Raw genomic sequence first — 24,337 nt, 5'->3', positions numbered from 1 at the left:
CCTATTGAAATTTGCTCCTAACTGCACGGTTTTGGGTTTTTTAGAAAAAAAAATAAGTGAAACATTCTGCAGAAACACACACACACACACACACGCACTTCTAAAACTCTTTCAAACCTCTTTAGGAAAAAAGAGAAATTCCCTAAAATCCCCAAAAAGAAGCTTTATTGAGGTGCCTTGAAAAACTCATTGAAGTGTTCAGAAACGAAAAAGCTCCATGTGAACAAAGCCTTACGAGCACGCCGTAGCTTTTAAGATATGTAGCACTGCAGTATGTAAATGCAATCAAAAGACTACAATCATCCTCCCAATGCCTTTTTCTGCTTGCTGATATTTAACCATTTAAATTCCACTGTCAATAACTGAGAGTGGCATCTGTCAGGGATGTGATTGTCAGTGCCCGTGTGGGCTAGCTCTCCTTTACCACCTGTGTGGGGCCAATAGGTTGCTTTGGAAGACAGAGACCACTAGAAGCAGCACCTCATGACTGCCATCATAGTGCTCCTGTGAAGCCCAGTCGGTGGCTATGCTTCATTAGATAGCGCCTTTTTAAAGGAGTTTTCCCATGAACAAAGTCCGTTTTAAAGTTGATTTTAATCAGTACATATTTGAATAATAATAATAATAATTTCCACAATTGGATGTGTTTAAATAAAATGTTCCTGTGCTGAGATAATCTTATAAATGTGCCCCTGCTGTGTACTGTGTAATGCCCGTGTCTGACCGTGCAGAAACATGGTCTGATCGTACCACATCTCCTGGGCAGGGGAGGATGTAAAAGAGAATACAGATAGCACAGCATGGGATCACAGCTGATTATTTTGTGCAATAAAGCATTTATCTGCCTGTCTTTAAAAAAATGTTTTACCCCAAAGAAAGAATCATTTGCGATCCCATGCTGTCCTGTCTGTATACTCTTTCGCTTCCTCCCCTGCCCAGGAGCTGTGGTATGATCCGACCATGTTCCTGTACGGTTAGACACAGACATTACACAGTACACAGCAGGGGCACATTTATAAGATTATCTCAGCACAGGAACATTTTATTTAAAGGGCCACTGTCACCCCCTCCAGCCGTTATGAACTAAAAGAGCCACCTTGTGCAGCAGTAATGCTGCAGTCTAACAAGGTGGCTCTTTTAGTTTTTGATTAAGTTATTACCTCAATAAAGCGTTTTGAAAATTGTCCACAAAGACCAGATATTGTACCTGGAGGCGGTCCTAAGCGTCCTGTATGAATCCCCCAACGGCCGTCACTCTCCTCTTCAGGGGCGATGGTCGCCGCCCCCTGCGCGCTGTTGCTTCTTAAATCCGGCGCCTGCGCTGTGCGTGCCTGCCTGGGGCCTGCGCAGTGTTCATTGTCGGTCATAGCGCAGATCCAGGGCTCCTGATAGCGGCGGCGGAGCTGTTACCCCAGTGGTGGCCGCTGTCTTCAGGCTCCTCCGGGCGCGGTGCGGTGTTATCCAGCGCTGTACGGTGTTATCCAGCGCTGTACAGGCTCCATGGACGTCACTGCGCTCCAGCAGCTGGAAAACTACAACTCCCAGCATGCCCTGACTGCCAGGTCTATCAGGGGACGCTGGGAAATGTAGTTTTCCTGCAGCTGGTGCAGAACAGATGGCAGAGGCTTGCTGTATTCAGCAACAGGGTGGCCGCACTGCCCGCACAGGCGCAGTCAGGCACCCTGCGTCTGAGTGTGACTCACAATGAACACAGCGCAGGCGCCGGATTTAAGAAGAAACACCGCGAAGGGGGCGGAAACCATCGCCCCTGAAGAGAAGAGTGACGGCCGTTGGGGGATTCATACAGGACGCTTAGGACCGCCTCCAGGTACAATATCTGGTATTTGTGGACAATTTTCAAAACGCTTTATTGAGGTAATAAATGAATCAAAAACTAAAAGAGCCACCTTGTTAGACTGCAGCATTACTGCTGCACAAGGTGGCTCTTTTAGTTCATAACGGCTGGAGGGGGGTGACAGTGGCCCTTTAATACAGATCCAATTGTGAAAATTATTATTATTCCAAAATCTATTGATTAAAATTAACTTTGTTCATGGGAAAACCCCTTCAACTATACAATGCATCGTATAGCAGTATATGGAACAAGCAGATTATTGCTGGTTCTAGGTCTTTAGCCCCTTTCTGCCAGCTGACGGAATAGTACGTCAGCTGGCAGATCCCCCGCTTTGAGGTGGGCTCCAGCGGTGAGCCCACCTCAAAGCCGCGACATGTCAGCTGTTTTGTACAGCTGACATGTGCGCGCAATGAGCGCGAGTGTAATCGCGATCCGCTCGCGCCCATTAACTAGTTAAATGCCGCCGTCAAACGCTGACAGCGGCATTTAACTAGCGCACCCAGCCGTGCGGCCAGAAGCGCTCGCACCGCTGACCCCCTTCACATGATCGGGGGTCAACGGTGCATTGCCATAACAACCAGAGGTCTCCTTGAGACCTCCATGGTTGTTGATGGCCGATTGCTTTGAGCGCCACCTTGTGGTCGGCGTTCAAAGCAACCCTGCCTTTCTGCTACATAGAGGTGGTCTGTGCTTCACCTCTATGTAGCAGAGGCGATCGTGTAGTGCATGCTTCTAGCCTCCTATGGAGGCTATTGAAGCATGCCAAAATTTAAAAAAAAAAGTGTTTAAAAATATAAAAAAAAATAAAAAATATATAAAAGTTCAAATCACCCCCCTTTCATCCCAATCAAAATAAAACAATAAAAAAAAATCAAACATACACATATTTGGTATCACCGCATTCAGAATCGCCCGATCTATCAATAAAACAAAGGATTAACCTGATCGCTAAATGGCGTAGCGAAAATAAACATCAAAACGCCAAAATTACGTTTTTTTGGTCACCACAACATTGCATTAAAATGCAATAACGGGCGATCAAAAGAACATATCTGCACCAAAATTGTATCATTAAAAACGCCAGCTCGGCACACAAAAAATAAGCCCTCACCTGACCCCAGATCACGAAAATTGGAGACGCTACGGGTATCGGAAAATCGCGCAATTTTTTTTTTTTAGCAAACTTTGGAATTTTTTTTCACCACTTAGATAAAAAATAACCTAGACATGTTAGGTGTCTATGAACTCATAATGACCCGGAGAACCATAATGGCAGCTCAGTTTTAGCATTTAGTGAACCTAGCAAAAAAGCAAAACAAAAAACAAGTGTGATATTGCACTTTTTTTGCAATTTCATCACACTTGGAATTTTTTTCCCGTTTTCTGTTACACGGCATGGTAAAACCAATGATGTCGTTCAAAAGTACATCTCGTCCCGCAAAAAATAAGCCCTTAAGTGGCCATATTGACGGAAAAATAAAAAAGTTATGGCTCTGGGAAGGAGGGGAGCGAAAAACGAAAACGAAAAAACGGAAAAAGCTACGGGGGTGAAGGGGTTAAAGGGGGTAAAATTGCAGTATAATTTTAAAGCAAGTTTTTAAAAATATAAACATTTAAACCATCCAGGTATATCCTTTTTCTAATAAAGAAGTAAAAAAAAAGCATATTTGGTATTGCCACATCCATAAAAAATTGTGATCTCACAAAATATAAAATTAATCAACCTCTACGTTAAACTTTGCGAAAAAAGGAGCAGTAGAGTTTTAAAGGGATAAAAAGTTCTTATTTACACAAAATATTAAAAAACATTATACATAAAATAATAAACAATCAATATGTATCCAGCATTTGTAAAATGGCAATTATTGGAACACATACCGTAGTTAAATCCCAATTCCACTGAATGTATACATGATCCTGAGACATCACAGATTATTTCAAGCTTTCCTCCAAGGATATTTTTCAAACAGGTGTAAATTGTCCGAAGAACAAAATAGCTGATAGGTCAGATGGAATACTGTACGTAAACAAAGTGAACGAATCAAAAAACATGATGGAATTGGGATTTAACTATTGGTTTCAATATTTGCCATATTATATATGCTAGGGTATGTTTTCATGGTCAGGAAACAGTGCGGGTTTGACACTGCGTACAACCGCAGCGTCAAACCCGCAGCGTCAAGATGTTACAGCATAGTAGAGGGGATTTCAAGAAATCCCATTTCCACTATGCGTTAAAAGATGCCTGCGGCTCCCTGCGTAAACAGACATGCGGCTCGTCTTTATAGACCGCAACATGTCTATTTATGTTGCGGAGACTAATGTCTATTTATGTTGTTGGTTTATTATTTTATTTTTTTTGCAGGAGATCGAGGGATTCGGGGATTAGGTGATGTTGTAAGTATGGTTAGTTCAGATTAATAAAGGACTTTATTCTGGCTGTGTGTTTATTGACCATGTAACTATAGGATTAGTAATGGATAGGTGTCTTATAGATGCCTCTCCATTACTAATCCGTGGGCTTGATGTCAGCGGACAATACACAGGTGACATCAACCCCACGAATATTACCCCACTTGCCACCGCTACAGGGCAAGTGGGAAGAGCCGGGTAAAGTGCCACAAATGGCGCATCGTTGGATGTGCCAGTTGTGGGTTGGCTGCAGGCTGCTATTTTTAGGCTGGTGAGGGCCAATATCCATAGGCCTCGCCAGCCTGAGAATACCAGGCCGCATCTGTCTGCTTTTTCCTTCGCTGGTTAACAAAATTACGGGGACTCCACGTCGTGTTTTTTGGAGGGGATCCCACTATTTTTGCTAACCATCTAAGGTAAGCAGACTGCTGCGGCCTGGTATTATCAGGATGGTAAGGTTCATGGATATTGAATCCTTACCAGCCTGAAAATATCAGTACCAGTAGTCTGCTTTACTCTGGCTGGTTAACATACAGTATATAGGGGGACCCCACACTATTTTTTTTTTTTAAATATTGTTTATTTATTATTAAGGAGGGGACCTCTCTGTGTGCTTTCCTCCACTTTCTGTGTCATGTACGTCCGGCTGTGTCACAAGATGGACCGTTATGTAAATTAGTACACATGCGTAGTAAGCTGCGTTACCGCACTTAATACACATGTGACTAGGAAGACAATGTGGTTTTACCACATCTAATGAAAGTGTATGGGTAATTTACGCAGTGGAGACGAAGCATCTCCACTACATAAATTGACATGCTGCGGTCTGGAAAGATGCGCCGCATATCCGTTTCTGCGGGTGAGCCGTGGGCATTGGTGCACACATAGTGGGCATGAGATTTCGTGAAATCCCATCCACTATGCTGTAATATCTGATGCTGTGGGCTTAACGCTGCAGATGTACGCAGCGTCCAACCCGCAGCGTTTACTGATCGTGGGAACATATCCAAATATAGCTGCAAACAGGAAATCACTTTTTTATTCCTTCCCAGAAGCCAACTTTCAATTAGCTTTATTTCAAGGGGCAAAAAAACACATGCAATGAAAAACGGCATCAAAAACGCATGTAAAAAAACACATCAAAACCGCAGGTGATCTGCGTCCTCAGCTGCAGATTTAATGCAGATTTTACCTGCGTCAAATCTTGAGCAAATACTGAACCATTCCTGACTGTGGTAACATACCCTAAGAGAGAATTTTATTAACACCAAATGCATAAAATGCATACAGTATGAAGTATTTGTTTGGCAATATGCTGAGATCCGTTTTTCCCTCTGTTTTACTTATTCCATGATTCAAGTCTTTCTGTATGGTTGATAGGTAAAAATGGGCTGAATGTGAACTATTCACCGATGGGATCAGTGTGCAAGTGCGCTTTTCCCCCCTTTGTGCTCCCGTCAGTCTTCCGGCATCTTTATGCTGTCTGAGCATGTCTGAGAGTCTTGGCAACATATCCTTGCTCCCGCATATGAGCACTGGCAGCTTGATGGCTGGTGAGCGCATGCAGCGATCTGCCCATGCGCCAACGGTTCAATCCCATTGGTTGACCACCGGTCATGTGACCTGGGGTCTTGGAGTTATAAGGTCCTGCAGGGTACTTCTTTTATTTACTCTTCTCTTGATAAAGCAATGTTATAACAAGCTAAACGCGCATTGAGGATTTCCTATAGGTGTTTTTTGGGACCACATCCTGCATAATAAGTAAGAATTGCCAACTGTGGGCTGAATTTGTGACTGTTGGTTGGATAGTTTTGTGAAGGTTTATAAGTACAATGGTGATTTATATGCAGGGCCGGCGTCAGCACCCGGCGCACCGGGGCAAGTGCCGGGGCCCTGAGCAGGCCGGGGGCCCACTCGCCGTCAGGGACACTGGTGCGCTATAGTGCCGGCCCCCGCGAGTGGACCCCCTGCCTGCTTTGGGCCCCGGCACTTGCAATACTTACCTCTCCCGGTTCCAGCGCTGCAGCGTCTTCCATCCTCTGACTGTCACGTTCAGGTCAGAGGGCGCGATGACGTCACCAGTGCGCGCCCTCTGCCTGAGCAGTCGCAGCACAGAGAGCAGGAAGAAACCGACGGTGAGGAGTCCAAAGCAGAGCAGCGTCAAGCAACGAGAGGTGAGTATTTCATTTTTTTTTTATATTTGGAGCAATATATAGGGACCATCAGAAGGGGCCCATATATGGAGCATTATATGGGACTAATTATATATGGAGTATTTTATATGGCCAATTATATATGGAGCATTATATGGGGCCCATTATGCATGGAGCATCTTATGGGGCCAATTATTTTTGGAGCATTATATGGCACACGTTCTGTAAGGAGTATTATATGGGGCCCATTCTGTATGGAGCAATATATGGGACTCAGTATACTGTATGGGGCCGATCATATACTGTATGGAGCATTATACGAGGCCCATTATATATGGAGCAACAGATGGGGCCCATCATATACTGTATGGAGAATTGTATGTGGCTCACTATACTGTATGGAGCATTATATGGGGTCAATTCCTTATGGAGCAATATATGCGGCTCATTCTGTATAGAGCACTCTGTGGTGCCCATTATACTGTATGGAGCATTATATGAGGCTCATTATTCTGTATGGAGCATAATATTGGGCTCATTATTCTGTTTGGAGCAATATATGGGGCTCATTATTCTGTATAGAGGACTATGTGGTGCCAGTTATACTGTATGGAGCACTATATGGGGCCATTATACTGTATGGGGCAATATATGGGGCTCATTATTCTGTTTGGAGAAATATATGGGGCTCATTATTCTGTATAGAGGACTATACTGTCCGGTTTCTGAGCTAATGTAGAATGCACAATAGATATCTCTCATGTAATGTAAGAAGTAAGTGAAATCTTTGGCATTGTACTATATCTATATTTCTCTGCCGTATCTGTGCATTATGAATTGTGGTATGTGTTAAAGGGGCCCACCGGGACTCTTTCGCCCAGGGCCCATGAAAACCTGGAGCCGGCCCTGTTTATATGCTCACGTGTCTCTTTCCCCCTCCATACTTATCTACCTCTAGGGCTCATTGCTTGTGGTTCCCCTTTTTCTCCTATTACCTAACTTGTCTATAATTGTATATATAATGTTTTTTTCAATATTTTGCATCAGTAAAGAACTTTATAGCCCTTAAAACTCTACTTTCTTCTCCTTTTTCTCATGTTCTGAGGGATGGCTTTGCTTAATCTTTTTCTACAAAAAAATTTTTTTTAGTCTACTATGGCCTGATATATACAGTAATCACTTACTAAGAACAAAACGTTTTATAGAAGGAAAAATTGAAATGCCAAATGTTCACTTCACCTCCCTAAAATAAATGCATTATAAGCGATCATAACATCATATTATAGCAATAAAAATGTCAGCTTGATGTGCAAAAAACAAGCCCTCACACAGCCATCGACACAAAAATTAAAAAGCTAGGGTCTCAGAAAATGGTGAGAAAAGACATTATTTTTATTTACAATTTTCAGAATTTTTTTACCACTTAAATAAGAAAAAACTATAAATGTTTACCATCACCTTAATCAAACTGACCGGGAAAAATCATGTTTCCAGATCATTTTTAATGCAGTACTGTAAAACACACTCAACCACCCCTCACCCCATCACTGAGCTGATATTTTCTACAGCATGTTAACAGGCTCTTTAATTCCGCCTTTATTTTCCATTGTTGGTGGAGTCTGTCCTGAATCCACACCCGAATGCTAAATGAATCCACAAGTAATGGATGCATTCTTACATTTACAATAGTGGATCATTGTATTCATTTCAAACCAATGGATAAATCAATTTGGTTATACAGTGAAACCTACAATTCAAATTCCCAAATTGCCGAGTAAAACATAGGTGGAAACAGTCTGAAGGGGCATTTACATTGCAAGATAACTGTGAACGAGCATTGTTAAAAAACGCTTGTTTTACGATTATGTAGCTGTGCAAATGGGCTGCCGATCACCCAATGAATGAGCAAAACGCTTGTTCGTAGGGTGAAATTAAGTTTCGGGCAGCACAAAAGATCATCGTTCTCGGCGGTGCATCGTTCAGTATAAACAGGACTTGCACTGCCGAGAACCTTGGAAACCTATGGGCACTTAGCTATCTAGTATAGATCACTCACAGTGTAAGGTTTACTTTGGTCTGCCTGTGTAATCAAAATTGGCAAAAATTTACCAAATTGGCGGTCGTATCATGCCACCGGTCGGTCTGTGTAAGCTGATCTTAAGAAACAAAATTAATAGATACGAAAAAAAACATTGGGTGGTGGAAATGCCCTTTAAAAAAAAATTTCCAGAAAAATTTCAACCACACCATAAGAAGTTTTCCAACGGAGAAGGCAAAAATGTTTCACATTTCCATTGATATGTTTTATGGTCTTAGAGTAGTTTTCTCTTTTGCATCAAGAGGAAGTCTTCAAGCCTTGGCCAGTGTGACGGAGCTCTGTGGACTTTCTCATGCAATTTTTCCTCATTCTGTATTTTCAATGAGCAAGAAGAATCTTCTGAATTTAAAATGTAAGAACTGTGTCAAAGATCAAAGGCTTTTTCCTTCTGTATCTCCACACAGAACAACTGAAGACAAAGCCGAAGAACAATGGTATCTATGAAGACTCCTGTCTCTCTCCTCCCACTTCCTGCCAATGAGTCTCTCCAAGATTTCACTATACTCAATTTGCATTAAAAAAAACCTAGGAGATTCTAACATTTTGATTTCTCTAAAGAGAATCACTTCCAGCTTCAACCATTACTCCCCTCATTTTGACCTCCAGAAGTAGCACAGTCGAAAAAAAAGGCACACGGGTGGTCATACATTACTTAGTTTTTGATGATTTGACCATCGCAATCAATAATTTGTTTTTAAAAAGTACAAATACTATTAAAAAAAGCAGATATTTGTGAAAATAATTAAAACAAATTATTTATCTAATAGATTCACATTAGACAAAAAACATATCTAAATAGGAACAATCCTATGGACAACAAAGTCATAGGATATTGCAGTTGGTGTAGAAATGCGTTGGTAAATACCCAATTTTAAAAAGCCATGCTATAGAAACACCGCTCATAAAAGAGGGACTGAGCTGAAAGATATTAACAGTTCTTACAGTCATATGAAAAAGTTTGGGCACCCCTATTAATCTTAAGCTTAATGTTTTATAAAAATTGTTTTCTTTGCAACAGCTATTTCAGTTTCATATATCTAATAACTGTTGGACACAGTAATATTTCTCCCTTGAAATGAGGTTTATTGTACTAACAGAAAATGTGCAATCTGCATTCAAACAAAATTTGACAGGTGCATAAGTATGGGCACCCTTATCATTTTCTTGTTTTAAATACTCCTACCTACTTTTTACTGACTTACTAAAGCACTTTTTTTTGTTTTGTAACCTCATTGAGCTTTGAACTTCATAGCCAGGTGTATGCAATCATGAGAAAAGCTACTTAAAGTGGCCACTTGCAAGTTGTTCTCCTGTTTGAATCTCCTCTGAAGAGTGGCATCATGGGCTCCTCAAAACAACTGTCAAATGATCTGAAAACAAAGATGAATCAACATAGTTGTTCAGGGGAAGGATACAAAAAGCTGTCTCAGAGGTTTAACCTGTCAATTTCCACTGTGAGGAACATAGTAAGGAAATGGAAGAAAACAGGTACAGTTCTTGTTAAGGCCAGAAGTGGCAGGCCAAGAAACACATCAGAAAGGCAGAGAAGAAGAATGGTGAGATCAGTCAAGGACAATCCTCAGGCCACCTCCAGAGATCTGCAGCATCAACTTGCTGCAGATGGTGTCACTGTGCATCGGTCAACTATACAACGCACTTTGCACAAGGAGAAGCTGTATGGGAGAGTGATGCGAAAGAAGCCGTTTCTGCAAGCACGCCACAAACAGAGTCAGCTGAGGTATGCAAAAGCACATTTGGAGAAGCCAATTTCTTTTTGGAAGAAGGTCCTGTGGACTCATGAAACCAAGATTGAGTTGTTTTCTAATACAAAAAGGCGTTATGCATGGCGGCAAAAAAACAGTGCGTTGTATAGTTGACCGATGTACAGTGACACCATCTGCAGCAAGTTGATGCTGCAGCTCTCTGGAGATGGTCTGAGGATTGTCCTTGACTGATCTCACCATTCTTCTTCTCTGCCTTTCTGATGTTTTTCTTGGCCTGCCACTTCTGGCCTTAACAAGAACTGTACCTGTGTTCTTCCATTTCCTTACTATGTTCCTCACAGTGGAAATTGACAGGTTACATCTCTGAGACAGCTTTTTGTATCCTTCCCCTGAACAGCTATGTTGAATAATCTTTGTTTTCAGATGATTTGACAGTTGTTTTGAGGAGCCCATGATGCCACTCTCCAGAGGAGATTCAAACAGGAGAACAACTTGCAAGTGGCCACTTTAAGTAGCTTTTCTCATGATTGCATACACCTGGCTATGAAGTTCAAAGCTCAATGAGGTTACAAAACCAAAAAAAAGTGCTTTAGTAAGTCAGTAAAAAGTAGGTAGGAGTATTTAAAACAAGAAAATGATAAGGGTGCCCATACTTATGCACCTGTCAAATTTTATTTGAATGCAGATTGCACATTTTCTGTTAGTACAATAAACCTCATTTCAAGGCAGAAACATTACTGTGTCCAACAGTTATTAGATATATGAAAGTGAAATAGCTGTTGCAAAAAAAACAATTTTTATAAAACATTAAGCTTAAGATTAATAGGGGTGCCCAAACTTTTTCATATGACTGTACTTGGAAACACCAATATCTCTTTTTCCTGACATCCAGATTTTGAACAATGGACAGAATTCCATAAATCGACTAGTGTAGAGTAAGCCACAATGGAGAAGCACCATTACTAAATAATACCTTCAGCCAAAATGCATTTATTACACTCACAAAATCCACAAAAGTTAGCAGTAAAAAGGTTTCTTGCACTATAGTCCAAAGAATGTGTCTTGAACACTTGTTTAACTCGAGTTTCACCTACTCTGCTTCATCCAGGGAGTGTTCATTCAGCTAACTCTGTGTTGATAAGTCCTTAAGCTACTAATAGTAAACCTCAAACATAAACCTCAAAATCCGACTTAATGTGTGATAATCCTATGATGACAAAGTAATGCAAAAATGACTTATTGAAAGCTGATTGTTACCAGTTATAACATCTAGATAAATAACCTTATGATACAAAATCTACACTGATACGTTTGTGACACATGAGACCTGATCAAAGCTGGAGTTTTGGTATTGCTGTTGGCTGCCGAAGATCTAGACTTTTTGGGAAAAGAGTTACCAGTTTTTCCAAGCAAGTTGCTGATAACCTCCAACTAGGCACCTCTTTCTGAATAGTGCTTCCATAGTATGACATCATATAATCACTAGTGATGAGTGAGTGTACTCGTTGCTCAGGTTTTCCCCAGCACGCTCGGGTGGTCTCCGAGTATTTGTAACTGCTCGGAGATTAAGTTTTCATTGCCTCAACAGCATGATTTGCGGCTACTAGACAGCTTGAACACAGGATTTTCTAGCAACCAGGCAACCCCCACATGTACTCAGGCTGGGTAGTAGCTGTAAATCATCCAGCTGTGGTGATGAAAACTAAATCTCCGAACACTAACAAATACTCGGAGGACACCCGATCATGCTCGGGAAAACCCGAGCAACGAGTATACTCACTCATCTCTAATAATCATCTAGAAAACTCAAAAAGTGAAAAAAAATTATCTTAAAAATTGTTCAAAAAATTGCCGCAACTTTAATATAGGGAATTTTATTTTATTATCTACATAAAATCACTACACATTCTACATTTATAAGATGGTTGAAAGAAAAAGGTACATACAAGTAGAATTAGTACGCAGAAGTCTCAAAAGGGTAACCAAAGCCAGTGATAATCAATGACAATCTTTCTGTTGCCTCTAGCTCAAAATCAATTGGTTCTGACAACTGGATATTTGTTCCGTTACTTACAACTATAGTTGTTCTTTTTTACTTTCAAATTTGCTGCGGTCCTAAACGTATAATTACTTTTTGGACATAATGCAGGATGGATATTTTCAACAGTGGAAGCAATTGGGAGAATTATTCCCTTAGGGGGTCCTAATGAATGGTATCAATCTCAGCTTGGGTAGGAGCAAGTCTTTTGTGTTTATGGCCAATTTTTTAAGGTGCATTTGCACTGCGCGATTATCGTGAATGAGCGAATCCTAGGAACACCCGTTTATTCATCGTGCAGTCGAAACAGGCTGTCGTTCCCTTGATGAGAGAGCGATGCGCCCAAGAAAACATGGTTCAGTGCTCATCTGAAGCACGTCTGCCTTGCCTAAACAGGCTATTAAAGGGAATCTGTCACTAGGTTTGGCCAATAAGATACGGCCATCACCTTTCAGGGCTGATATATAGCATTCTATAAAGCTGTATATCTGCCCCCAACCCAACCTGCAAGAGAAGAAAAATAACTTTCATTATACTCACCTACAGGGCGGTCTGGTCCAATAAGTGTCGCCCTATTGAGGGCAGAGCAAAGTACTGCAGTGCGCAGGTGTCGGGAAAGGTCAAAAAGCCCCGGCACATGTACGCCTGCACAGTAGAGCTGTGTCAAGGAGACTCTGTAGATGACGAAGGGGCATGTCATCCACATGAAACAAGCAGTAGGGATCGTAAGAAAATGGTAGGAGCCGGATCAAGACTAGTGACGCCCATTGGACCAGACCGCCCCGCAGGTGAGTATAATAAAAGTTATTTCTGTTCTCTTGCAGGTCGGGTTGGGGGCAGATATACAGAATTATAGACTGCTGTATATCAGCCCTGAAAGGTGATGGCCTTAAGTCTTAACGGCGAAACCTAGTGACAGGTTCCCTTTAAGAGAACACCGATAGGCAACCAAGTAGCTGATCGGCAGTCGTCTAAATGGTCCCATAAAAAAACTTACATTTCTTACAATATTATTAATTTGCAGTTCAAATGTTACCCTATCATGTAAATGGAGATTTAAAGACCCTTAAAAGAGTAAAATTGTTTACAGTCAAGCTGTTGGCTATAAAGATTAGATCATTTTCTATTTTTTTCTTGGAATCTATGGGGAAAGCCAGAGGCGAGCAAGGGTCAGACAGGTGGGATTTTTACCCATGTGTTGCCTGATGATAAAACTATTCCTAATGAAAGTATATGAGCCGATAGACACCTGAATGTCCAATAGTTGTCAGCAGACTCGGCTGTCTTATCACATGTGTATGTCCAGCTTTATGCTGACCTTACATATTGAAATATCACATTGATACTCTGGATGTAAAAGATATTAAATGTCCATAGGAGGGATTTTTATTTATTTTTTAATTTTCTAATATTTTTTGCAGTCAATTTATGTTCAAGTTTTTTTTTAGTTTCGAAAAACTAAACTGTTAAAAAAGTAAAAGCTGTTTCTAATCTTTTTTGACACTACGAAGCTAATGTTAACGACCTACAAGAGACAATAGGTCTATTGAAACAACAGGGTTAAAAAACTACTGCCTTCTATCAAATACTACCCAGGCAGCCTTTGAACTGTAATTTGCAAAACATGCTTATTTGGTTTTTCATGGGGACTTGCTTCCACTTTCTAAGGAAAAAAAAAAAATACGAGTCCTACCTTGTCCGTGCTCCTCACCTTTTCCTGGGATCAATACAAGATTTTCTATGAGACAATAGAAATTATATGTAATCACACAATTTTTGGTCCTGACAGCTAGGAATATGGAATTCTAATAATTACTATAAATGCAAAACCAAGTAAAAAAATAAATAAATCAGAAAGGTGATATACGTACAGTAAAACAGTCCAGTGACAATTTGTGCAGGTGGATTAGTCGTACATAGTGATAATAGTGGTATTAGACACTCATAGTAAACATGTTCACTTACATTAAAACTAAGGGTCCTTTTACATGAACCGAATGGCGGAACTAAATAACTGCCGATCAGCATTTATTTAACAGCCTATCTACACGGGCAAACGGCGCTAAAGCAATCGGTAGTAGACCGTTCAGTTTGCATAGGCTGTCGTTGTTCTCGGCAGCGAGTGTCCTATTTACACAGCATGATGTGCTACCAACAACGATAATTTTTAGGCTAGCTTAAAAATAATTTGCTCCTTCATTGAGTTATCAGCAGCACTGGAAGATTCTTGTGAAACAAGTGTTCCTAGGAACGTTTGCTCATGGTAATGTTTCAGTTTAAATGCAGCTTGAAGAGGTTGTCAATGTCTGATCGTTGGGGGTACTAGACTCAGCGCCCCCACCGATCAGCTGTTCTCACTGTTGGCTGTGGCTACTATCAGTAGATGGAGCAGCTCCATAACTGAGCGCTTCCAAGAAGATTCAAGAAGTCTGTGTACTGTAGTAAAACATAAACTTATGACAGTGGCATCCAAATTAGCAACTGCAGAGTGAATTTTGGTAATAGCCTTTTAGGGTCCCCTTTACATGGACAGACAATGAATAGTCATGATATAGAAAGTCAATTGGTGCTCTATAACTTTCATTTTCATGTGACAATGATCATAAGGGGTTTGCTTGAACAGTCCTTCATATGATCATCTGTACCAGCTGACTTTCATTGTGGTCACCAGCACATTCCTTATTTATTTCAGGGAGAATGATCTCTACAAATGAGAAGGTTTGATATGATCAAAGACAAACAAGTATTTTCTTGTTCTTTGATTGCAGGTCAGGCTTAATCTGAGAAATGATCGTTCCTACATATGAAAGGGCCTTTAGGTTCAAGTCAGATGGTATCTTAATTTCTAAAAGAAAAAGGGCAATAGTGATGAGGACTTAGGCTGACCATGTATATTAGATGGTTGTCAGCCGAACAAATCTTCAGACAATCATTCGACCAACAGCCACCTCAGCTGACACTCCCATATACAGAAGTACTCGGTTGGCTGAGCGCTCCTGTATTCTCTATGAGAAAGACGCTGACTGACACGTCAGCTGGTGGGTTATCTCAGGGAGAACAATGCGATCGACAGTCTGAAATCGGATATAGGCAATCGACATCTCCCCCCGAACATCAGTCAGCCAGTGCCTGTCATACAAATTTGACTGTTGGACAAACTTATCGATATGGGTGGCCCGCCACACACATTAGATTAAGGGTATGTTTCCACGTTCAGGAAACGCTGTTTGTTTGACGCTGCATAGAGCTGCAGCGTCAAACACGCAGCTTCCAGATGTTACAGCATAGTGGAGGGGATTTCATGAAATCCCGTCTCCACTATGCATTAAAAAACGCATGCGGTATACCTGCGGAAACAGACATGCGGCGCGTCTTTTCAGAACGCAGCATGTCCTTACAATGCTGAAACAATGCAAGAACAACGCAGGTGACCTGCCAGTGACCACAGGTGCAGATTTGGTCAGGATTTTACCTGCATAAAATCCTGACAAAATCCTGATGCAATCCTGAACGTGGACACATACCCTAACAAGTTAGTCGAACTTGCTAATTTTGGTGCATGGTGTAACTGATATCCATGGGATCTTTCCAAATCTTTCAAAAAAGTTTATGTTGAGGGAGAGAAGAATTGAGCAATTATACCGAGCAAAGTGCTTATACCATATATATGGGGGGAATCGGGAGAGATGGCTGTCCATCAAACTAATGTTCAGCTGTTCGACCATCTTTAAAAAGTACCTACTTTATCTTAATATAACAAGTAAATGAATAATATACCATGATGTGGTCATACACAGATGAATGTTGACCCCCTGATGAAGGCAGACGCCGAAACGCGCGTCGTGGTCAGGCGCATCCTGGGGACTCTGCAGTATACTTTAAGGTAATTATTTTGGAGGGCCTTATTGGAGACTGTATTTGTGCAGTATATATTTATAAAGATACTATCACTTGGTATTGTATTATCCAGCGATTGTGCTGGTCTTTCTCCATCCCTGTTTACACTCTTCATGTGCACCTTAATTGGTATTATTATTGTGTACCTTATCAATGCCACCTTTTGCATGCACTTTTTGCACTTTTTTAGAATGGCAGTATATTTATTAACTCTTTCTGTATGTATTTATTAATTGTTATATATATTTTCTGCCGTTCCCTATTTTATGTATCCATGTATTTATCTGATGCTATTTAATATTCTGCAGTTTGTCAGTCTGTTCGGTGTGCCCCTCTAAGTTCTGGTATTGTTCCCACCAATTTCCCCCTTACTTTATTTTATCATTTTGGTATTTATTTAAATAAAAATTTTGGTTTTATCACTGGACTTATTTCAGGTGTTTTTCTTCGTTGTTGATGGTATTTTCCGATTGTCCTTGTTTAATTATCCATGTAGGCACACACAGAGGCGGGCATTTTGTATTTTTTATTTTATTTCATCTTACATATTATCCCGGATATTTTATGTGTGTTCTTTGCTTTGAGTTTTTTTCTCTGTTATTTGACAGATGAATGTTGGGAGAAGCTACTGATTTCCTGAGGACCAGTCAACATTTACACCCAAGCCATGTGTAACTATTCATCAAAAGAAATATTGATCATGTTGGATTTCAATTAAATTAATAACAGGAGAATATCTTTTTTAAATTATGTTTCCTTCCTTGCTTTTCCTCTAGACTCGAAAACAAGCTCAAGATAGGTGACGCAAACTGTCAAGCTTTGGAGGAAAAAAAAATGTAGGAAAAGGAAAGAACGACCTATCAGCACTCATGGTCAAATTATTGTCTTGGTGCCAACAAAAATCAGCTAGAATGTTGTAATCATGACATTCTAGCATGGAGGCCCATATCATTATAAGAATGCAGGCCCTAAAACTATGACTTTTAAATTAGGGAAACAATTAGGATAGGAGCAAAAATGTGTAAATCGTATAGAAAAAATCTACAAAAAATGTGAAATTATCAGTAGTAAACATGCAAGACTCTAAACGTTACAAGTAATCAGAAACTTTAAAATCTTCAGATAAGCAATGATATTGACAGATCACAAATCACTCAAGTCTGGTTTTTATGCTTATATGGATTGATACTATCCAGAACTTTCAAAATCAGTATTGAGTAATTGTATTAGTGAAATGCGTTCACTGATTGGCGGCTCACGGAACCACGCAACTCTATACTACCAATCTATAGGCACCCTAAATTTTATGTATGTCATTCAATAGACCGTTAAATAATACTTAACCAAAGGAATATAGAGGTCCATATAGACTTTTATAGGTGTTATATTATGGATCTTGCATAGGGATGGGAAGACCGGTGGAAGGTCGGATTCTGGTACCTAACCCAAACTTTTTAGAATGTTCGGTTCAGGTATCAAAACAGCACCCGAGCTTTCACCAGAACCTGAATTCTCTCGCTCTCTCTCCTCCGCACCACCACAGACTTACCCCAAACACTACACTGGACTTCAGCAGAAAGTCCATGTTCGACATTCAGGCCCGAACAGTGACTGTTCAGTAGGAACACCGAACATTTTTTTCAGGTTCGCCCATTTCTAATCCTGAGCATATTCATGAACCCAAGTAATATATTCCCAACAGAATAATAAAAAAAGTTAGCAAAATGAAAGTTATAATAATAGTAGTAATATAAAAAATATAATAACAATTTTTTGAAATGTAAAATTAATTTCAGTAGATACTGTATTTTATATATTATAGCGAAATTGGGAATTTCTGAAATGTTCCTATTTATCTTCCTATACTGTATAATATCTATTATATCCTTTTATCTTTCTCATCGTACATCACTGCCATTCCGCTATGAAAATCACATCAACATATTGACATTTTCTGCAATATCATTACCCATTGTTTCTTACAATAGAGTAAGAAGCTATAAAGTGTCAGCGCCGCGCTTTAAACTTTACAAGCATGATTTATGATTGGCATTTAATGACCAATGACAAATAAATGGTGCAAAGTATATAACTTACAAGTGCCGTTAAAAAAGGTACAGCCAAATAAAAATCGCCCGGTTGCAGTGCAAATATTCAGAACATGAAAACTTTAATTCTCATTTCATTATCATCATTGACAAAATTACTAAAATTTTGGCTAATAAGTTTCTACATTATTTAAAAAACTGAACATACATATTATAATATTCATAACTTAAAAAAAAAAAACATATTTCCATACAAATTACATTACGGTATATTTTAATAACTACTACTAATTAGTAGTAGTAATATGCTAATCGCCACAATTTATTGACATTTCCTAGTGAATAAGTTATTAATAATAATGGAAAAAAATTATAAAATTAAAAATCATAGTGATACTAATGATTAGCATTTTTCTTTTTGTTTTTTTCTTTTACCAAACTACTTAAATGACCTTTTTGTTTCCTATTTTATCTGTGCATTGATGCTATCGAGAATGGACAATTTGGAATTAATTTAATTTTATATCTGGTCAAACAACTTATCAGTAACTTTTCAACATTATTACATACACATAACATATACCGTATACATATAATATATATGTATGTAATATATATTTATATATATATACACACTATATATACATATGTGTAAGTATGAAAGTAAATATAAGAAGAAATAATATAATAATATATAATATAATAAAATAATAATATATACACACTATATGTGTAAGTAGGAAAGTAAATATAAGAAAAAATAATGAAAAATGTATTTGTATTAAAGCATAACAAAACATACCTATATTTATACTTATGTGAAATTAAGTAGGAGTATAGTGTAATATATATATATATATATATATATATATATATATATGTATATATATATATATATATATACATACACGCATGTAACTTAAAATCTAAGACTGTATAATATATATTAAACTCACATTATATGTATATATAAAATCGTAATGTGATTACATGTGTATTGCTAAGGCCTGGATGCATGAATTAAGATAGATATATCTAATCAATGGTCTGTGTTTATCTCTTGATCTCACCATATTGTGAGGACGGTATTTAATATCACTAATAACTAAAATCGCTATAATACAGAAAAACGTCACAGTAATATTGCAGACTACACTGTAAGGCCCCGGAGAGGGACAGAATCGCACACAGAATAGGGCAATACCATCTAGAAAAGGATAAGTGTAATCGATGGTAGTGCTCATCTGCGGTGTTGTGTGCAGGCAGAATACCTAAACCGCTGCTGCCGCCTCGTGGTTAGAGGGAAGGGTTCTTCCAGATCTATAATGGCAAAAATGGGAACTGGCACAATCAGGAGGGCTGCGCTGTTGGAATTGAGAGCCTTGGGATAACAAATCAATTTCTATTAATCCTAATGTGTTTCTGCTTGGATTTTATACCTTGAGAAAGTCACTGATCCGACTCAGAAATGCGTTGGTATTTATTAAAAAAAAACCCACAGATTTAGAATCCCAAGGCTCGCATTCCCACAGTGCAGCCCGCCTACTCATGCCAGTTTCCATTTTTGCCATTATACTGTAAGGTAAGTAGCGTGGGTGTGGAAGAGCAGAGGGGGCGCTCTGAGGGGCCCACCCGAAGCTACCCAACTGTATAGGCCTGCGCAGTGCACCCACACAGTTGCACTCTGCGGCAGAGCAGAAAGACTCAATCTCTCTGCACTGCCACCTGGCCGCCATGGGGCCCTTGAGCAGGAAGGGAGGAGGCACCAGGCCCCCCGTGATTCATCGCAAGTTCAACGGTATTGACTGGATGTCGATACAGTTGAAAGAAATGATGAGACAGGGACCTACATGCTCCCTCTCCCATGATTTCCCCTCTGTGTCTGACATCAATGACACAAACACTGGCAGCGGGTGCAATGATGTCAGTACATGGCGCCTGCTGTGCTGAGATGTAGTGGCGCTCAGAACAGCTGGGAAATGAGGAGGAAAAGTGAGTATTTTTTTATGGGGAATGCATTATACTATATAGAGGCCTATTGGGAGTGCACTATACCATATGGAGGACTATGAGGAGTGCATCATACTATATAGAGGTCTGTAAGGAGTGCAGTATACTATATGGAGGACTGGAGGACTATAAGATGTATTATACTATATGAAGGTTATATAGGGAGCCATCATACAGTGAAGGGGCCATCATACAGCATGGGGATTAGAGAGATTGGGTCATCTTACAATGTGGGAGCTAATGTAGGGTCTTTATACAGTATGGGGGCCATCATACAGTGTTGGAGCCACCAAACAGTTTTGGGCTACTAAGGGGTCAGTATACTGTGTGGGGGCATTATACTGCTTAGAGGGGAGCATCTTACTGAGAAGAGGGAAGCTGTACAGGGGGGAAACTCGGGACATTATTAAATGTTAAATGGGCACTTATTGTTATAGAGACAGACTGGTTATTTTTACTGTCAAAGGGGCACATAATTACTTTCTAAGGGGCAAAACGTAGGCACTGTTTTCTAGGGCGCTTGCACACAGCATTACTATATTGTAGAGGGTTGTTTTACCATCTAGAGGCACACAGTAACACACAGCAGGTGCAGTAATAGGGACACATACGGCAGCTGCGGCTCAGCATTGGGTTATCAGCAAGATGAGTAGTTTGTGCAAGTTGGGGATAGATGGGGACAGTGCTGGAAATGTGAGAAGTCAGATGTGTCTTTGTTGTAATCTCTGCAGACGAGTCCTGGGTGGTAAAGTTGTCATGTCGGTCTGGGCCAGATGGAAAAAATGGGAAAAGTGAATGACTCCACCAGAAAGAACATCAGCTATAAGTCACCATCTATAACTGTGCTGTAATCTCTTATGTGTTCTGCAGGACTGGTATCTACCACTATATGCTCATCGTATGGCGGTAATATCAGTGTTGGTCTTTGTATAGAGATTATTTTCAGTAACAGCGCGGTCATCTGCTGAGGTTCTCTTACATTCACCCTTAGTTTATGCCACCATAGTTGTAATCAAGACTACCTGGTTAGGGGTCCACTCAGAAGTTTTGCCAAACCGAACCAAAACCCCTAGCTACGCCTCTGTGTAAGGTTAATGCTACTGTGCATCATACTAACATGTAAAATAACACTAACAAATGGAACAAAAACACATTTGTGGCTTAAGGTGAATTTTTATGATTTTTTTTTTACTATGCAATTAAAGCAAACAAATTCAGTCAATAAAAAAAAGTCAAAATACCGACGAACGAAAACAACGAAATCTGGCCATACACTTAATGTATCATAACTGTAATGAGAGCCAAGATTTTATCATGTCGGATGTTTTGATTGTCAGGAAGATAAGTGGCGCCAGAGATGTCTGTTTGCCGCGTATCGTATCGAGCAATTGTGTGTTTATGAGCGAGTTGGGAAACATAGTTTGTTCAGCCAAATGCAATAACCGGCCAATGATCTCGGCCTTCTGAAGTTCCAAAATAACGATTCGTCTAGCAGTGTGGGGTGCAAAGGGGGCAAGAAAGGGGCAGCACTGAGATGTGAGGCGAAACGCTTTATTTACTGCGTATTGCCATCAAACTTCTTCAAAAAGTACTAAGGCGTTATTTTTTAATAGAAGCAATTGTCTCTAGAATATATATTCTGGAGGAAATATATAGATTTCTAAGTGCTTCCTTAGTCTAGAGTTAACGCATGGTCATAATATTTTTTCAAACAGTGTTATACCCCTGAATTGCAAAATGGCTGTAGATAATGCCAGTATTATTCAACAATAAAACCACAATTCACATACGGTACTTATTGGACAGGACCAAATATACAGTAAATTCTATGGATTAAGTGGTCCCGAACCATTTAGGTACTCACTTGTCTCTGCTGGCCAGACTGTGTTTGCTGCCAATAAATGTAAAGGACTATCTATAAAAATGACACATATTTTAGATAACATGAAGTTTTTACAGCTGCTATGGTTGGCAACTATATTGCGCTTTACCGCATCCATTTTCAGGAGCTTACACAACCCCTTTACATATTTTCTGTTAGATGGGAGGCTTGAGTGGATGACACCCCATAAAACCCTTCATTTTTCCTGTTTGAAAAAACCAGAGGTCCAAAGAGTATCTGTGCTCCGAAGGGTCTAGCTCATTAATCATAAACCACGTTGACTTATTTATGATGCTGGCTTATATAGCTCTAATATATTTGGCAAAATTTTAAAGATATTGTCATCACTGTTCCTATAACCTAAATTCCCTATCAGTAAGTCTTTTAGGGGTGTAAGAGGAAACCTGAGAACACCCAAGCAAACATGGTGAGTGCATACAAACTCCTTGCAGAGGTTGTCCTTGGTGGGATTTGAACCCAGGACTGCAGCATTGCAAAGAAGCAACTAACCAATGAGTCACCGTGCTGCCCATAAGTTCCCTGAATAATTTGGAGATTTCAAAAATTGCTGATTTGACTTGGTGGTGGGACCCCAGTAATATGCTCAGTGGTCAAAGGAACCCGTTTTATGTTTGGGGGTGAAGTTGTCCAAAAAAAAACCCATTCAAGATATTGCACAACATATTTTGTCATAGATGTGGAAGGTGCAACCTTAAACAATGGCCTTATATTAGTCCACTGGTTTGGTACAATTTTGTTAGAACAATAAGACCTACCAATCGCATATGCTCAAATCATACATATAAGGTTATCAATGGCCAAACCTACCGATTCTGATGGAACTGGCTGACCATCTAAAGTGTATTGGGACCTCCTGAATATCCCTCGACAGATGATGTTTGGGGAGAGAAGCACTACTCTAGTTAAATTATATTCCCAAATCCTTTTGTTCCTGCAGGAGATAAGCTGTCGAAAGAATTATATGGCAGAAGAATATTCCCCTCACCACCGCACATTGATAACCAACTGGAGCGTGCATGTCTAGGGGGGCATCGGGGGAAATAGTAGTTGCCTGACTTATTTAAGGCGCACCTTCAGCCTCAAGGACTTCCGCATACGCATTAGATAAAAGTTGGCCTAAGCTACTGATTTTGGTGGGATTGACAGACCATCTGATGTGTATGGGGGCCTCCTGAATCTCAGCTGAGACAAGAATTCATAGCGTTGAACTTCAACGGCCATTCGTTTTGGTCAACTCAGATAAGACACGGCCAGAAAAGTGTGGTAGTGACTCTCTCAGAGGACTCCGAGTGTTCCTCTGATTGGGCAAGTCATGAGAGACAGCTATCATTCCAAAAATCGTTCAGCCAACAGCTATATAATGTGTACTGGGACCATTAATCAAAGGGTGCAGTCAAAAGGCCGTATAAATCAGAGATCACAATGCAATGCTTCGACTGACTGTGGCTCTCCCGACCCAAGTGTGACAGCTGCATTGAAATACACGAAGCTGTCAGTCTCAGGTCAGGAGAGTCGCCGGCCAGTCCGGACAGTGTTCCAGTCTCCTTCCAACTGCATAATAACATTAAAAATTTGTATACATGAATGCATTAACACTTTCTATAAATCCTAAAAATAAAAAAGACCTGCCATAATAAATGTCAATGGGAACTACCGGTAATTAATGTGAAATTCTTTCATAACAATGTATTGCTTTTTTTTTTTACACATACTGGATTTGAGGATTTTTTTTTGTATTTGTACATTTTAATATTTTGCTTTTAAGCATTACCATCCTACAAAAGGCCCAGATGTAATAGACGAAACACTGAGTAATTATATTTAATGAGCTAAATTATCAACAAGCTTAGAGGTTTGTATTTTGCTCTAAATTGCATAAAACAACAATCACGACATTATCCAGAGAGAATATAGAAAATAGCTCGGTATAAGAGGAGAGCAGTCAGGATAAGGAACAGGGGACCCTACATAATGTAGACATTGTGTGATTGAAAAATATATATATAGCAAACAATTATGTACGCGGTCTCGGTGGCTAGACTTGCAGCGCTGGGGTCCTGGGTTCAAATCCCACCAAAGACAACATCTGGAAGGAGTTTGTATGTTCTCCACGTGTTTGCATGGGTTTCCACCAGGTTCTCCAGTTTCCTCTCACACTCCAAAGACATACTGATAGGAAATTTAGATTATGGTGCCCAA

At 39.9% G+C, this 24,337-nt stretch overlaps 1 protein-coding gene across 4 annotated transcripts in view; it reads right to left on the bottom strand.

Moving 5' to 3' along the window:
- CDX1 (caudal type homeobox 1) overlaps window positions 1-24,337 on the bottom strand; it is a 107,252-nt gene that overhangs the window by 81,189 nt on the left and 1,726 nt on the right. Inside the window, exons 2-3 of one of the 4 annotated variants that reach the window (XM_077266314.1) lie at window positions 22,100-22,150; window positions 13,974-14,018 (exon numbers count right to left, since the gene is read on the bottom strand). The exons of 1 other annotated variant lie outside the window; for it this stretch is intronic. In XM_077266314.1, the coding sequence (XP_077122429.1) occupies window positions 13,974-14,018; window positions 22,100-22,150 (96 nt within the window). The remainder of the gene's footprint in view (window positions 1-13,973; window positions 14,019-22,099; window positions 22,151-24,337) is intronic. 2 more of the 4 variants (XM_077266315.1, XM_077266316.1) reach the window with 2 other exon arrangements.

This window comes from Ranitomeya variabilis, chromosome 5 (assembly GCF_051348905.1).
Source record: "Ranitomeya variabilis isolate aRanVar5 chromosome 5, aRanVar5.hap1, whole genome shotgun sequence".
Lineage (NCBI taxonomy): Eukaryota > Metazoa > Chordata > Amphibia > Anura > Dendrobatidae > Ranitomeya > Ranitomeya variabilis.
Note: the sequence above shows the minus strand (reverse complement) of the source record. Positions and strands in the feature narration are given on the sequence as shown.